Here is an 18021-nt window from a genome sequence, read left to right on the forward strand (position 1 = left end):
AGGTTATGACAAAGTGGGATCTGTCTTTAGCCTGCCTTCCTGCCCCTCTTCCCACATACACCTAGTTTGATGAGATACTGTGCTGTCAATCAGGGTTACTTGCCACACTGCAAGAGTCTTGGCTAACTCACAGTTGACTAGATATACTAGCTGAGGGAACTTTCCAGCCAAGTGGTAAGTGCCTTACCCTTTGTTTCAAAATGTCTGGTATGGCTGGGGCTGTACTGTCTGATCTCCATGATGCCCATTCTTGAGCACTGGGAGGGGGGGGAATTGAGAAGGACAAAATTGGTGGGTCCAATTCAAGTGGACCTCAGGAACCACCCAGAGGAAGTCTGAATCTTGCATATTCAGACTACCAGCCCTGTAGGGTGGATAGAGGATCAGAACTTCTTCCACAGAAATGCTTATGTCTTACTGGTTTCTTTCACTGTGAAGATCCAGAATGAGGAATAACAGAAATTAACAAATCCCTGAAAATTCTTTTCTGGAATTAAGGAGATGGCGGGGGAGGGGGGTAGTTTTCAGTCTAGAGTAAGATTAAGATTTCTCCAAATGTTATTTTGTCACATTTTGAAGTGGAAACTGACTAGGGCAGTATATATCTCGGTTGATACCTCTTCCCTGAGGGACTCTCTGTTGGGTCAGTCTAGCATATGGGGCATTTCCATTGTTGTTCATCACATTTCACAAACACAGTGAAAACAAAGGAGAAGAGGTTGATTGCAGCAGGTAGGGTAGATGCCTCCCTGTAGAAACAGATCTCTGGCTTTGGCATATGTAAATTGGTGGGAGAGACTAAAAATGAAAGAAGTGAAAGGTGAAGCTTCCCTACCTCCCCACCCCTATAATTTAAATTCTAATTTCAGTGCGTTTGTTCAGGGAGGGCCAGGAAGTGCAGAATTTTATGATGAAAGAAGACTGTTGTATTCCTTTGTCTTAAAAGGTGCCACTTCATTTCTGTTTTACTTTGCTACAACAGACTAACACAGCTACCCTTTCGAAAATGTTTCAAATGGAAACTCAGTTCAGAACCAAAAATATTAGATATCGCTGTCCATTCAAATGAGTGGTATCTTTTTGTAAATTCTATTACACTGTTATTTAGAGAAATTATTTATTGAAGGTTTGTTAGTTATACAAAATGATTTACATGTACTGGATTAATCAGTTAAACCCTATCAAATACATGTTAATCAAATACATATTCACTATTGCATTGGCAGGGCGGCTTTAAAAAATATGGGTTGGAACCATCCACCTTTCCCATTCATCTTCCATACTATAGCCCCATCCTCAATGGCTTTTGTATATACAGGCCCCACAATTCTCAGCACAGAGTTTTTTGGTGCTCAAAGAGATCATACCCTTCCTTTTCTTCCAGAATAAAAGCTGGATGGATCCAGCCCTACATGCACTGAAGTGATTTACAGTGCCTTTCTAAGCAGTGTTGATTTAAATGGACTTAGAAGCATATAACTCTGCCTATAATGGCAATGCGAGATAACTATCAAAAGCTTTGTGTCTGAGGAAGTGTGCATGCACATGAAAGCTTATACCCAAAATAAAACTTTGTTGGTCTTAAAGGTGCCACTGGACTCAAACTTTATTCTATCAAAAGCTATGTAAGACATATATATTTTACAATGCATCCCGCAGTTACTGGCAGGAGGATCAATCGGCAGAGACAAGGAATGGCATTGTGAGACGGTCTAGGTCCTCCGGATATCTATATTGTGCTGATGTCATCTCCAATCCCCCCACTGAGCACCAGAGGGTGGACAGGGACCCACCAGAAGCAGGCAATTGGCAATCCTACCTATAACCTTTTTTTAAAAAGTTTCCAAATGATAATCTGTGTTGACCTACTTTTTAAATATACCAGTAATTGGGGAAATTGATCATAACTACTGCTTGCTCTCTTCCCAGGATTCCCCCCCCCCCCGGTATTTCAATGGCTTGATTTATCTAGAACATAGCTGCTGAAATATTGGACATGTTAGTCAGTTTCTCATAGTATTTCCAGCCACCTTTTAACCCAAAGTAGATATGTCTGGAAATACTGCAGATCCAATAAAAGAGATATTTTCTCTTCACCAGGGATCCCCAGCCTTTTTGATCCTGAGGGTACCTTTGGAATTCTGACACACAGTGGTATGCACGGCCGCAAAATGGCCATCTTGGAAGGTGGAGCCACACTGTCACGGCGGCCGCCATGACTCCCCCGGGGAAGCCCCCCCGAACCCCGACCGGAGCCGCGGGAGCCACCCGCCACACGGAGAAGCGGTGCAGTACCTACCCGAGCCCTGCAGCGCGTCCGAGACAGCCCGCAAGGTCGAACCCCGCCCACCGACGGCGGCGGGGCATCGGAGCGACCCGTTGGGGAGCCCCGGGAAGTGGAGACGGCCCTGTCCGAGGGCGGAAGCGTCGGGGGTGGTCGGGCGAGAGCTCAGCTGCGCGCCCCGGTGCGGGGCAGGGGAGCGGCGAGAGGAGAGGCGCCGGCACGCTGTGTCCCCGGGGAGCAGGGGCGGGGCGGGGCGGTGACGGGAACTTCCGCGTCCACAGTTTTAGGTGGGGGCGGGACCGAGGCAGTGGGTGGGCCGAGCCTGGAGGAGGAAATAAAAGCGAGGGAACAGCAAGCCGGGGAGGATGGGCTGAGCTGGTTATTGGAGAGAGGCGGGTGCTGACGGAGAGAGATAGCGTCAGCACACCGGAGACCAACCAGACTCAGCGCGGGCTAAGGTGGTGAGGCAACCACCTGATGGTCCTGCGTCTGAGGCGAGCCCCCTCACAGCTCTATACCTTCCTCAGGCTCCAATGTTGGCCGCACCTACTGCCCCAGTCCGGGCCACGGGTTCACCTCTCGTCCCCTGAGCCACGGCGGAGGGCGGGCACACCCCGCAAGAGCAGTCAGGGCGCCACACACACACAAAAGAAGATCAAGTGCAGGAGACAAGAGGAGTAATTTTTAAGAATATACTAGGAAGGAGGAGTGAGAGAAAGAATAAAACAACTGTGGTGTTAGCTGCCTCTGGGGGAAAAAACAACGGTGTAATTTGCACAGGCAATCAGATCTCCAGTGACTAATCAGAAGCCCTGCTAAGCAGGAGCCTCACCCACTTTCTAAAAACACTTAGTGAGCAACAGAAAGGGTATCAACGGGCACTATGGTGCCCATGGGTACCATTTTGGGGGGCCCTGCTCTTGACATTAAAAGCTGATGTAAACAAACAAGTGGCACCTTGTAGGTGTCAGCAATCTTCTCCATAATCTTGCAGACTGTTGCGTGTGTTTGTATGCAGTACATCACTGGATTCACATGACCAGATGCTTCACAGAAATTAACGTTATTGAAGTTGACATAGGGTACAATTTAACTCTCTAATGGTCAGGGATAGCTCTTTACTAATGAGGTAAATGGACCCTGGTTAAGCCACTGGTTAAGACAAAAATCACATAATTGACTCTAGTTCCATACAAAAATAATGTGCTTAATCATAAGCAATGCCCCTTCTTAAAGGGGTACTGCTTATAATGTAGAGGAGGTATGGGAGTTCAGTAAGTGCTACAGTGTTAATAATCACATTAAATAATAAAGATATTCTTTGTCACAATTAGCTTTCCCCCCACAATACCCAACATGTATAGAAATTAGACAAATCAACAATAATATTGTAACAATATAGAAAGTATATTTTAGCATTTTATGTATATGAAACTTTCTGTCAGGTACATTATGTTGTTTAAATTCCTTATATGTTACATTCATAACAAAGTTTTTGGCGCCACTAGTCCATAGCTGTTCTCTTCCTGAATTCTCTCTTTCTTTTGGCTGCATTTTCCTGAAGGTGGCCTTCTGTTGATCCTGTTCTACTAGAAGTGCTATTTCCCTGGACATGACCTAGAGTGCAATGCTAAGCAGAGTTACTAAATGCATTGAATTGAATGGTCTCCAAAAAGTGTAATTTTTTTTAAAGATTGCACTGTTCATTGTCTTTTCCTTTTAGTTGTAGTCTTGTCTAGGTTACTTTTCTTTTGACTGTGTTTTCCTTACATTGGACTTCTGACCTACCAGTTGCTACCAGTGTCCAGTCTTTGTTCCCTTCCTGACCTACCTTTTGATTATAGAACTTCCTATGGGGGGGGGGGACTCTTAATATGGAAAGGTTAACATCTATTCATTGTTTTTGTGTATTTGTTTAAATACTTTTTTCTGTTTTAGAATATCCTGTAATATACCTACTGCATCAGCACAAAGCAGGTGTCATTTTACTCACTGGCCATTTATGTGAGAGCCACCATAGACCCTAGACTCGAGCCCAGGAGCACTTGAGCGACCGACAAGATATTTGGGGTATAAACTTTTAAGAGTCGATGCTCCCTTCGTCATATAGCGTTGGCTCTCAAAAGCTTATATCCTGCAAATCATGTTGGTCTCTAAGGTGCTACTGGACGCCAGTCCAGCTGTTGTACTGCAGAACCAACATGGCTACCCTCTGAAACGATCACAGACCCTGGAATTTTACCTGTGTGTATTTGTAGCTTGTAATTAAAAAAAAATGAAACACCCCATCACCTTTCAACTTCCCAGAGGTGCAAACACAAAGAACTAAATACTGACAGATTATCATCATGTTATTTTAATAGCAGCATCAACATAATGCAGCTATTGTGTTGTCAAGAGTATGTGTTTGGGGTCTTTAGACCCCTCGGTATTTGGGGCACAAATTGATTTTCTGTGCCATTCACTTTAATTGCATTATAATTGATCTCAGTGCCTTTTAATTTAAACTCTCCAACTGAAACACATGGACGCACAATAGGAGTGGGGGATGTTATAAGCAATGTCTGACAACTACATTTTTAGAAAACAGATTGAAATTTGACAAAGTAGAAATGATTTTTGTTCCATCTTTTCTTTCGGTAGTCTTTCATACAAAGCTGTAACTTACAGTCTTTTGAACATTCATTTGAATAGTAATCCACTGACTGGATGGACTGTTTCATGATGAAAGACCTCAGACGCATAAAGAAGGTCATATGCCAGCTGTCTTAAACTATAAAGATTTAATAGGGGGAACTAAGCCAATTTGATTGTTTGGCAAAAGTCTTCTTTCATCTACTTGTATTTATTTTGCTTGCCAAAATATGTAAGCATATGCTACAGAGAGACAAAAAGAGTGAAAAGATTAGTAAGTTGGGCTTGACCCCCCCCCCCCAGTCAGCAGTGTTTATTCTTTCGCTAATGTCAGTTGTGAATATGTAACTAACTTTAGAGGAACCAATGTCTTCATTCTAATGGAGAAATCTTATACTGAATATAAGAAGAGCACTGCTACATCAGGCCAAGGATCTATCTATTTAAGCATCCCATTTCCAACAGTGGCTTACAGGAAGTACACATGTAGAATAGCAGGTCCTTCCTACTCTTTGTCCCCTGACATTCTGCCCCTTTGCTTGAAGATTCCATAGTGATTTCACGGCTAATAGCTCTTGATAGTGACAGCATCTGTGAATTTATCTATCCCCTTTTTAAAGCTATATAAACTAGTGGCCATTATGCATCCTGTGGTTGTCAATTTCCCATGTTAATTTGTACGTTGTGTGGAGAAGTTTTCCCCTTTGGCTTTCTGAATCTACTATCAAACAATTTCATCACATTTTTATTTATCTATATATGCTGCTTTGCTCCTGAAAGAGACCCAAAGCAGCACACGACAACATATAATTTAAAACCAACAAAAATGACAGTATGTTTTTGGTTGGTTGAGGGTGACCTTGAGTTCTAGTACTATGAAAGAGTGTGAAAAAGTTTATCTATCCATCGTTCATAACTGTATAAACCTCTCTCGCGTAATTTTTCTACTGGGTTTCTTGTCTTCACAGCCCCAACGGAGCCTTTGCTGTGCAAATTTGCTGATGGAGGGCAAAAGAAACGGCAGAATCAAAGCAAGTACACACAGAATGGGAGGCCGTGGCCGAGGGAAGGAGAGGTGAGTTACCATTACCTGAAACAGTTTCCTTGGGCATTTGGGTAGACATCCATGTGATTTAAAGGGTCATGCTAAAAGAGAGTAATTGTCTTGAACAGTGCAATCCTAAACAGGGTTACACCCTTCTGAGGCCACTGTTAAAGTTCATGGGTCTAGAAGGGTGTAACTTTCTTAAGGAGTGGTCTGTGATGCTACAAGGATTTGGGCATGGTAAATATGCCTCTTTAAAAAGCTACACAGACCTCCCATGGATTGCCCTACAGTCATTCTTCCATAACCACAGAAGGAACCTGGCTTACAGGCATATGCTTAAACATTCAACTAATTTAGTTACAATTTTCTGAGCAGCACTAAACTAGCAAAATACACATATTCCTCGTAAATGGGTTGAAGATTGCAGTCAGTAGATATGTATGTGAGTCAAAATGCTATTCTAAGTTACAATACTCATAAAATGGAAAATACCCCATTTTAAGATAATGGGATGAGCCCTGTTCACTGCCTGGCAAAGGTGTGGGTTGAAGCAAATCATTCTCACGTTCCTTCCCCCCCAGCAACTTCCCGTGAGCCTCAAAAGTTGTGGTCAGGTGTTGGGTAACCTGTGTGGACAAACAAACAAACAAACACAACCATAGAAGATGAGCACCCCTAATCAGCAGCAGGAAACAAGCAGAATTACCCATCTCTGCCTCTTATGCCATCAGAAGCACCACTGTCAAAAGAGGCGAGAGGAATGATAGAAGGCAGGAAACATGTGAACTAATAAGAACATAAGAACATAAGAGATGCCAATGTTGGATCAGGCCAAAGGCCCATCCAGTCCAACACTCTGTATCACACAGTGGCCAGAAATACCAGTGCCATCAGGAGGTCCACCAGTGGGGCCAGGACATTAGAAGCCCTCCCACTGTTGACCCCCCCAAGCACCAAGATGACAGAGCATCACTTGCCCCAGAGTCCCTATCTATACCTTGTGGCTAATAGCCACTGATGGACCTCTGCTCCATATGCTTATCTAATATTTACACTTAAACTGAGAACGTGTCTGTATAGATCTAGTTTAGAGAATCAGATGTTCTGTTTCTACTGCATCCATTCCCTGACTACAGAAATGCAGAATAGTTCGTCCCACAGGTCAACATAGTTAGCCGTGGACTTTTACAAGACCTTCCTGAGTTGGGGAGTCTGCATGACTGACTTTCTGTTGTTGACATGGGGGAAAAGATACTTCCATTTTCCACAGATACTTCCCATATTTCTGGCTGGGTACTGGAAGGTCTAAAGGACATCCCTTACCACAAAAATGATTGCCAACTTCCACCTGGGGCTTGGAGATCTCCTGGAATTACCACTAATCTCCAGACTACACGGATCAGTTTTCCAGTGGGGGAGGGTCGCTTTGGAAGGTAAACTATATGGCATTATAACCTGCTGAGGTTCCTCTCCTTCCCAAACTTTGATCTCTAGGATTTTCCCAACCCAGAGTTGGCAATCCTAGAAACACCTGATTTTGTGGAGCATGTTAGCCCAAAAGGAATTCTATAGTCAGTAAATCCACCCTTCTCTATTGCAGCAGGGTTTTTCCAGTACAGAGAATAGGCTATTACTAACCTGTTTGATACCATGGTATAGGAATTATATGAAAGAGGGGGGAAATCAGGTCCAACTTTCTGCCTGAGGGAAGCAAGTTAGGGCTGCTCATATTTACAAGTTTTGATCTCTGTCTCTGTTATGACAAGAGGCAAGATTTATTATGGTTTCTCAGCCATTTCCCACAAGGCCACTAGAACAGGTTAATTTTCATTTGCTTCCCCTCATTTCTTCCCTTCTAAATATTTAGGTGGGAAAGGTCCCTTATCCTTACCATGTGTCCAGACATAAAGTGACTCCATATGTGATTAGCCTGTGTGAGGAACTGGAGAGGGGAGATCAAGCCTTGTAAACTTTTTTCTTTCTTTCTTGGATATTAGTTACACATTGATCCAATTGAACTACTCGGTTCAAATCTGGTTGTTCAAACTCTTCATATTCTTGAAGCCATTGTTAATTAAAAGCTTGCTCATTCTGACCTGAAATGTACTATTGGGGTGATAACTGTGTAAATCTGCAGTGCAATTGGCAAACAAAAATCGGGGGAGGGGAAAGGCATTTCATTTTTGTTTGTTTGTTTGGGTGCTTTTCTAAATGTTAAAATGGCTCCCTGTTGGTGATGTTCATATGTGATTAGTGGTTTTAAGCCACGTTGTCATCGTCAAATTAGAATATGACTTGGTAGTGTTGGCAGATATTTCGCGGGCCATTAGTCTAGGGAGGAGCATACACTCGCCCCACCAGTGACCCACTTAAGCAAACAAGGAAGGCATTCTCAAAAGCATGCAAGTTGCTCACTTTTGCAGTGCGGTCACCATGCACTATTTCAGTACAAATGTCTCAAGTATTTTTAGTGTATACGGAGCGCCAGTCTGGCAGCAACACTGACATGGGAGGTTGACATAGCCTCAAAGGGGTCATTATGCATTGTTATGGTAGTGATCCAAGACAACTAGAAAGTCTCCTTTTAGAGCCTTTATAGTTTATTATCTTAAGAATGTGCTGAATCAAGACTGCCCAAGAAGGCCTTAATAAGATAGACTGCCTCAGAAAACCCCTCATAGACAGATTTATATAGCACTTGCTATTGACAACTCTGTAGGGTCTACAACTTTTTATTTTAAACAGTCTATAAATCCATGCTTATCTACCATGGCTGCCCATCATGTCATCTATCCTGGCTGTGCTGAAGTCTGGATCAATAAACAGCACAGATGTAGGAAGCTATTTGTGATACAATGCCATTGTACCTTGAGGGTTAGCACATTGTACTATATGTTTTGAATATACCAGAGTTGTGAATTCCAGTGTTAGTACTAGGCCTAAACTATGTGTTAATGATACTCATTATACTTTTAAGCATCATATAAATGTTACTGCTTAATATTTATCTAGATTCTTTAATTCAAAAGGCTATTTATGTCTATATGAAGCTGCTATAAGAAATCATCAGGAGGTATGGGCTGCGATGTCACCAATATGTGGATGATACCTAGCTCTAACTTTCCCACCTAATTCCAAGGATGCTGTTGATGTTCTGAACTGGTGCTTGGAGCCAGTAATGGGCTGGATGAGGGTGAACAAACTGAAACTTGATCCTGACAAGACAGAGGTTTTTTGGGTTAGTAGGCAGACCAGGAATTTCACATCTCCCCTGCCTTGGATAGGGTTGTACTCACCTTGAAAAGTCAGGTTTGCAGCTTGGGAGTACTGCTTGACTCAGTGGTCACCTTAGAATACTTGCTGTGGCTCCAAGTGTGTTTGCCTAGATCTGGCTGGTGAGTCAACTGCATCCATTCCTCAGGCAGTCAGATCTAGCCACAGTGATCCATGCCTTAGTTACATCTAGACTGGACTATAGCAGTGTGCTGTACTTGAAGAGTGTTTGGAAGCTGCAGCTAGTGCAGAATGCTGTGGCTAGACTGCTGGTCAGGTGTCAGGTTCCACAGCCAACAACTGAGTACAGGCTTCATGGAAAGGTTATATTTTATTGAAGATGCATTAACAAAGGCACTGTTAAGAGTGGCGTCGCCCCTACAAGCATAATGGGATATAGGGTATTCGTATGCACTCCCCCCTTCCTTAGGCCAATTAGCCACAGTCCCGCGTGCGGGAGAAGGAGCCCCAGGCCATTAGAGCCGAAGCTGAGAACCGTGGGGTGTTGTGTCTGGGATTCTAGGGAACCGTGGGAGAGCTTTCGGTTCTCAGCTTCGGCTCTAATGGCCTGGGGCTCCTTCTCCCGCACCGCCATTCTTAACATCAGGGCCCGCAATGGGGAGCATATGTCCCCAATACTACCAGTCTGCTCCCAAGCCCAGTTCAAAGATTTTGTTTTGTCCTTTAAAGCTATACATGGTTTGGGACTGGAGATCCATCTTCTCCTGTATGTTCCTGCCCAGGAATTAAGATGGGAGAGAGATTCCCTCCAGACTGTCCCACCAATTAAAGATGCTTGTTTGGAGGGTACACGCGAGAGGGCCTCTTCTGTGGCAGCCTCACAATTATGGAACAACCCCCCCAGGGAGGCGTGCCTGGCCCCCTCGCGGTTGATCTTCAGGAGGCAGTTGAAGACAGTTTTATTTAGGACTGCATTTTGATTGATTTAGCTTTCATTATTGTCAGTCTTAATTGGAATTTTTAAACTATGACTATTATGGGGTTTTATAATTGCTGTTTTTATTGTGTTCTATTTATATCATAAGCTGCTTTGAGTCCTACAAGGGAGAAAAGCAACTAATAAATATTTTAATTAAATAAATACATTATAATCACTGTCTAATGTATCTTTGTGACAGCTCTTTGTAAATGAGAACTAGTACCTAACTAATGCTTAAGTAGAGCAAGATTCAAGTCCAGAACCGCTGTAAAGACCAAAAAGATTTCCAGGATAAAAGCTTTTGAGAGTCAAAGCTCCCTTTGTCTGATATTTATTTATTTATTAATTCTTCAATTTTTTTACCCCACCTCCCAGCCGAAGCCGGCTTAATATGATACATATTGAATGAAGGGAGCTTTATTCTAGAAAGCTTATACCTTGAGTACTATCTGAAAGAGGTTGGCTCTACTCATTTAAGCGAAGAGCCTGCCTCTGGCAAAAGGAGCCTTCTCCCAGCAGGAGACTCTCTTTCTCCACTGGATGGCTTCTTCCTCTGTAGGAAAGCTCCAGGCTTAGCTGAACAGAATGGTAGGATGCAACCCTATAAAGGCAGCCAAGGCAAATTGGAGAGGTGTAAATGACATATCAGATATTTCCAAATTTTGTGAACTTCTTACTGCATCTAGTTAAAGATACTGGGGGCATGGTGTGTTTTATGGAGAGACTGGAAACTATGGAGTTGCTGAGGAAGGTTTCCTCTATACATGGTATTTTTCAGAGATCATTGGAGCAGCTCCTTCATTTTCTTTTTATTCAGAACCGTAGTCCATGAGCAATTTCAGATCCCTTTTAGTGTGTGTGTGTGTGTGTGTGTGTATTTACATTATTGATAATCTGCATTTTTCACTAAGATTCAAGGTGAGTCAATACAATACACAATATCCAATAAACAATACAATAGGATGAGGACTGCAGAAATATGAAAACAAGGAGAAATCTGAAACAAAGCATAAGTATTAATATGACATGTTAAATGATGCAGAGATTACATAGTAGGATAATACATATAGCAACAGATAGTATGTACTGTACACAGTAGCATAGTCCACAGTCCCATCCCCTTTATTAAAGTATCTTTCTGAACCATTGTAGTACAGCCCCCGCCCTTTTGCCTCATCACAGCTGACGTGGCAACCCCATAGGGTTTTAAAGGAAAGAGATGTTTAGAGGTAGTTTGCCATTGCCTGCCTCTGTGTCTCGACCCTGGTATTCCTTGGTGGATGGGCCATTCTATAAGGTGGAGGCCACAACAGGGAATGCAGATGTACAATTACAGGCAGTTGTAGACATTGTCCATTTGCAGGATGGCACTTGCAGAAGGTCCTGATCAGATGAACAAAGCTGTTGTAGCAGAGCATAGGAAAAGATGCTGCCCTGCAGATATGAGAGTCCAAGGCCATGTATGTGATAGCCAGTACTTTGAACAGAACCCAAAAACTGATGGACAGCCAACTGAGTGACTGAAAAATGGGAGTAATATGCATGCTCCGCCTAGCACAAGATAGTTGACATCAAGGGAAAGCCTATGTAGAGTGCATTACTGTAGTCTAATTTTGATGTTACCATGGTGTGGATCCAGGTGGCCAAGTTGTCCAAGTCAAGGTAGGGGGTCATCTTCTGGGCTAAATTGAGTTGGAAGAGATTTTTGCAGCTGTATTAGCATAGTTCTCCGGCAGTAATGTTGGATCCAATCTAACACCTAGGCTCTTAACCAAGTTGACAGGGGTCAGCTGGAATGTACTTATTAAATTTATTATTAAAACATCTGTATCTGATTGTCCAGCTATTGTCTGCAAGGAAGAAATGATTGCCTACTTGCTCCCTGCACTGGAGAATGGCTAGCACGGTATCCCGAATTTACAAGCTTATATCTATTAACTCTTCTTTTAAAGACTTGTCCATTTACATAGATAATAAATCAGTCAGAGGCTCAATACATATTCACATAATTAGTCATTTATCTGAGGAGTTTTTTTCCTTATTACATTTTAGTACCCAGGGCTTCATTTCTTAATAGCATCTGATCATTTCTGTTCAAATATAACCATAACAGCATCTTGAATACATTTTAATTTAATGCCTTTTGTCCAATTATGTTAGCCATAATTTATGTTACTCTAAGCAAATCTGTGAATACTGATATGTTTACAGTGATTCTTGTTAATGTTCATTCACACCTGTTGTATTTAGTAAAATACAATGTTCCAGAGAGAAGGCATTCATGTTTCAAGATGGGATTATTGCACTTAGGCTGCAGTTTGAAGAACACCATTCTTAGAGTAAACCCTGTTGAATAAAATGGGACTTACTTCTGAGTAGACCTGCTTAGGATTGCTCCCTTAATTTTGTTGTTTTTCTGCCTCTTTGATTTTTTGCAGAGAACAGAAAACAGTGCATTTTTTTGTTTAAAAATAGCTTGGAAAATCTAGGGTAGTTATGGAGCACAGATTGATTCAATTCTACTGCTCATATTTGTAATTCTTACTTTTATGAAATTAAACAGAATCTTCCTATAGATTTTTCAGACCTTTCAGGAGCATTGAAATGAAAATATCAAGCCTGTTGAATTCTTTGAGTGAGTTTCAAGTTTGTAAATACCATCATTTTTAACCCCCCCCCAAAAAAAAACCCCCCAAAACTGTATTATACTGACCAGACACTTTGGTGCTGAACACATTTTTTTTTTACGTCAAACCCACCTATTGCAACCTTGGCAAAATATTGTTGAAAACTGCCAGAATGGCACATCTTTTGTTAGCAGTGATATCCTTTAATGCAATTATCTAGTTCCTCAAATGCCTATAACTCTCTCAGCATTTATTTAAGAAATATGAATGTGATTAATTTGTCCTGACCTGCTTCTTTATTATATTTCTAACTGGAACCCTAGTGAGACATAGGAGCAAGAGTCATATCCAGGGCAGCTGAGCCATAACCTAGCTAACTCTGTACATACAGCTCTGTATACATGGGTCCAACTCATCTCTTTAAAGATGGTGTTCTCTCATTTTGTCCTATTTGGGGAATTTAAAAAAAAATCAATTTGAGGCATTGCTGTTTAGATTCTGGAGCAAAGGGTTATTTTTTTAGTTTACCAAACTCAAGGATATTGTCCAGAAAAGGTTTTTTTTAAAAAAAAAAAATCCCCAGAAGGTTTAAACATGATACAAACCACACACTTTTAAACATGGTCATCCCATCCCACTTTGCCTCCTGCCTAGAAAAGGGCCTTTTGGGCAAAAGATACAAACCCATGAGAATGACAGGGTTGACATTCCAATGTTGTTGTTGATCATAAGCCGAAACAGCCATTTGAAACACAATGCCAGGATTTTTTTTAATTATAAAAAAGATAGAAACAGGATTGTACAGTATCTTTCTATGCTACTCCCAATTTGCTTGCTTTAGAGATTCTTTCATTAATTTCTTCCTTTCAAAAAATTAGATATGGCTATATTGAAATCTTAATCACTTTTCTGCAAGACAAAGGTAATTATTTATTTTAAGGTTCATGATGAGGAAGTGTCTGATGCACATTTTCGCTTGTCCTGAAAAATTAATATACATGCCTTACAGTGTCATCTAGGGTTGTACAATCCTCCCTCGGTGGAGGTGGGGGTCTCCTCCCTTCTCACACCCTTCTAAGTACATTGACTTTGATTGGCAACTCTACTTAAGATGGGACTGTAATATGTTGTGTGCTTGTACATTTAAATAATTTGCATCAAATGTTTGTTTAGTTTAATTTGTTCTGATGACATCAACATTGTGGTATCAGTTTTCCAAAAAGAGTGACATTTTCCCACAAATATTCTCTATGCCATGTGCCCATCCTGAAAGAGTTCTTGATTGCAGCCAAGAGATTTAACAGAGAATATAATTATTCTGAAGTTTGAAGCGGAAATTATTTATCTTTAGGGAACATACCTATAAAATTTCATCTAAAAACAGAATATTTGGGGGAAATGTCATGTCTCATTCAGCTAGTGGTCTTACAAGTGCTGTATTACAAAGATTATTCCATATATATATACACACACACACACACACACACAAAAGAATTAATACATTCAGTTTACAAACCAGAACTACATGAGGTGGTAAATTTATAAGAGGAAAAAGTTTATTGTTGCATTACTGGATCTTATTTAATAAGAATTCTACTTAGGGTGGACTTGGATGAACCAGGGGGAAAAATACAGATATCATTTCTGAGATCTGTGTCTTTGCATCACAAAGTGAGAGAGAAGCTCAGTTGCATAATTGTGATGACTGATTATTGAAAACCAGCTTCCTGAAATTAAATCAGGATGAAATTAAGCCGTTTACTACAGATGAAGGATCGTTGATGCTTCCTTACCTCTTTCCTGGCCAGTCTCTAGTGTTTTTATCTTGTGTTAGGCCAGTAGATAAACATGTGCTTTAATTTATAAAACAATGAGATTCACAATTCAGGCCTTGTAAATGTTCACGCAGGAGAATAAAAACGAGTCATTTAAAAAATAGGAACCCAGAATTTATTTTTTGCTCCTGCAGCTGTTCTTTTAACTGTCTCCCATTTTTGACCTACCATTTATTACTATTCTGCTCAATGCCCTCCAGCAATTTAGAGAGAAAAATATACAAAGGTCATTTGGGAGTCTGGGATTTCCCCACTTGGTTGTAAAGTCAATAGCTGCAGGAAAGTCAAAGTCGTTGATCCTGGTGCCAATCCTCTTCTCTCTACCAGCAGCAGGCATTTAGGAACGATTAGTAGGTCTCTATTGGGTACATCTATATCCCAGATACAGGCTTTTTGTATTTCCAAGCAGACAGGTTAACTGGCCTCTGCTTCATAGTGTTCTGTGGACCAGAATGAGTCAGTCTGAGAAGTGGCTGAGTCTTTATTCTTGACTCTATCTGTGGGTCTATTAGGGGATCTTGGAGACACCCCCCACTCTGTTGAAGAGCTCTACATGTCTCTTCTCCCCTCCAAATTTATATGCTCTTTCCTGTTGCATGCTGCGGTGGAACAGGCCTGCTCTGGCCTGCAGGCCCTGTTCCACCCGGCCCTCCAAGGTTTTCCCAACACCTGGAGAGGCATTTCTCTCTCTCCCGTAACCCACCAACACCACCTGAGCTTTGTAGGAATTGCCCACTGGGAGGGTCAGCTTCCCTTCCAAGTTCTGAGGCCTTGCCTCTCCCACTGCCCAACACCTGGTCACCACAGGGACCGTTTACTGCCTTGTGCACCCCTGAAGGAATAACTACTTGCTAACCGACTGCCTTCCCCCTGGCACTCCTTTTAAAATAGCATGTCCAAGATGGTGGAGGTCTATGTGGTACAGAGAACCACTACCAGCATCCAAAGTTATAAAGTATTTATTGAAAAGAAAATGTTCACAAGCATACTTTTAGCACAGCACCAGATTGAGCAAGGGATTATAAAGAAATGGGTAAAATGCAATTCCTCTGGCCTTCCCACTATACATGCCCTATCAGCTACAATATAGGACAGGCTCTTTAGCTTAGGAAGTTACAGATCTCTATGGAGGTGTCATTACTTTGAAGCTTCCTTCAACTCTTCAGGCCAACACATGGTCAATGGCTATCTCCTCCAGACCTCAGCTAAGAGTTCTGTCTGCTCTGATGGACTCAGCACAAAAGAGAGCTCCTCTTTGCCGTGAGGAGTTTTTTTTCATATCTGTTTTTTCCCCTCCTACTGACCTGATCAGGCCAGGTCAAGGAAGCTTTTCCTGATGTCTTCAGAAATTTCTTCCTGAAGTCTTTCTAGTTTTAATTCCTCCAAGTCTCTGTTCTCTACTTGAAGGTGGGGAATCATGACCATCCTATTGTCTAAAATTATTAGCATTTGTATGAAGGTGGGCTGAGGTTAGTCTGGAAAGCAATTGAACTGACTTCCTCCCTGCCTGCCTGTTCTCTGCCCAGAGAGAGGGGGAAAAAACTTTTAAAACCCAGAGTGAAGATTTTGCTCATTGCATACCTCCAAAGAAAAAATGCATTTCTTCACACATGCATTCATAGATAGTCTGTGCCCTGCAGCTGGAACACTTATTCAGGCTAAGTCAGGATAGTTTGAATATAACCAGTGGCAAACTGCACTGGTAGTCAATCCTGCAGCAAGAAAATGTTCACAATTTCCCAGATGATTTTCTTACTCTCATTGGGAGCTGTAATGGGCTGAGTCTATACCCATTAATCCACATTTAGCATACTGGTTAATTTGAATCCATCAGGCATACTGTAACAACATATCCTCTGTATGCCACTCCAGAATGAAAAAGCCAACATACAGGGTTACATTTATATTTGCTGCAATTAGGTATTTCAAGCTGAGGGCATGCAAAGAAGTGCATGAATGGAGAAGAAGAAAAGTTGGTTTTTACACCCTGCTTTTCTCTAGCTTTAAGGGCTGCGGTGGCTCAGAGGTTAAGACACTGAACTGCAGACCGGAAGGTCTGTAGCTCAGCAGTTCGAGATCTGGGTGCCATGTGACAGAGTGAGTTCCCATCTCTGTCCCCAGCTCCTGCCAACCTAGCAGTTTGAAAGCAAGAAATTGCAAGTAGATAAATAGGTACTGCTTTGGTGGGAAGGTAACAGTGTTCCATGCACCTCGGCATTTAGTCATGCCGGCCACATAACCATGGAAAAGTCTTCGGACAGTGCTGGCTCTTCGGCTTGGAAATGGAGATGAGCACCGCCCCCAGAGTCGGATTCGACTATCTTTCAAGCAAGGGAAACCTTTACTTTCTGTAGCTTAAGGAGCCTCAAAGTGGCTTATGATCCTTCCCTTCCTCTCCACACAATAGGCACTTCGTAAGGTAGATGGGGCTGAGAGAGTTTGGTGAACCATTTGGTAATCCCCTTCAGGGGTCTAGAAACTCTCAGGGGGTTGGGCAGGATGATTTCTCCTCTTCCTCCTCCTTCCCCCTTTCCCTCTTTTTCTCAGGTTCAGGGCCGGCCCCAGCTTATTTTGCACCCTAGGTGAGGATCCCTTCTGGCGCCCCCCTCCCCGTGCGCCCACCATTTTTCAAAAATAAATGTATTTTAAGAGGAAGGAAAAACACAAATAATCAAGAAACTCCCAGAGTACGGGGCCGGGTGCAGTTTGGCGCCCCTAAGGGCCAGCCCACTCTAGGCGATCGCCTAGTTTGCCTAGTGAGTGAGCCGGCCCTGCTCAGGTTGCCAACCTCCAGGTGGCACCTAGAGATCTCCTGCTTCTATAACTGGTCTCCAGGTTATAGAGATCAGTTCCCCTGAAGAAAATGGCTGCTTCAGGAGGTGGGCTCTATGGCATTGTCCCAAGCTGAGGTCCCTCCTCTCCCCAAACCCTGCCCTCTCCAGGCTCCACCCCAAAATCTTCAGGTGTTTCCCAACCCAGAGCTGGCAACCCTATTATCTGACACTCAACTGTTCTCAGATTTACAGGTGTATCCCGGATCATAATTTGTCATCATCATGGTTTTTTGAGGATTCCCCCCCCCTTTATTTTTTAAAAAATCTTATTTTCCTCATACTTGGGGACTCCCTTATGTATATGGAGCCCTTTGCCTTGTCTATGGATGAAATGATTTTGCTGTTTTATGCTGGCTTCTGTGTGGGGTGGCAATCACTTGACTAGTTAAGTACATTAGTATGTCATGCTTATAGACTTTTAAAAATCTGTTGAAAAGGAAAAGATTTTTGTTCTATTGTTTTTTAAAAAAATTTGTAGAGCTAAAGTTAGTGATTAGATTGGCTGTCAGGATGTCGTAGGGTTGCCAATCCCCAGATGGGGCCTTG

At 42.3% G+C, this 18021-nt stretch overlaps 1 protein-coding gene across 1 annotated transcript in view; it reads left to right on the top strand.

The window, feature by feature from the left end:
• The window catches only part of RBMS3 (RNA binding motif, single stranded interacting protein 3), a gene marked incomplete at its 5' end in the record, with an annotated part of 435264 nt that overhangs the window by 302453 nt on the left and 114790 nt on the right, over positions 1 to 18021 (top strand). The window contains one exon of the mRNA XM_015418391.1: positions 5887 to 5993. Coding sequence (XP_015273877.1) covers positions 5887 to 5993 — 107 coding nt within the window. The remainder of the gene's footprint in view (positions 1 to 5886; positions 5994 to 18021) is intronic.

This window comes from Gekko japonicus, unplaced genomic scaffold, assembly GCF_001447785.1.
Source record: "Gekko japonicus isolate JY-2015 unplaced genomic scaffold, Gekko_japonicus_V1.1 scaffold106, whole genome shotgun sequence".
In the NCBI taxonomy this organism is placed as follows: domain Eukaryota; kingdom Metazoa; phylum Chordata; class Lepidosauria; order Squamata; family Gekkonidae; genus Gekko; species Gekko japonicus.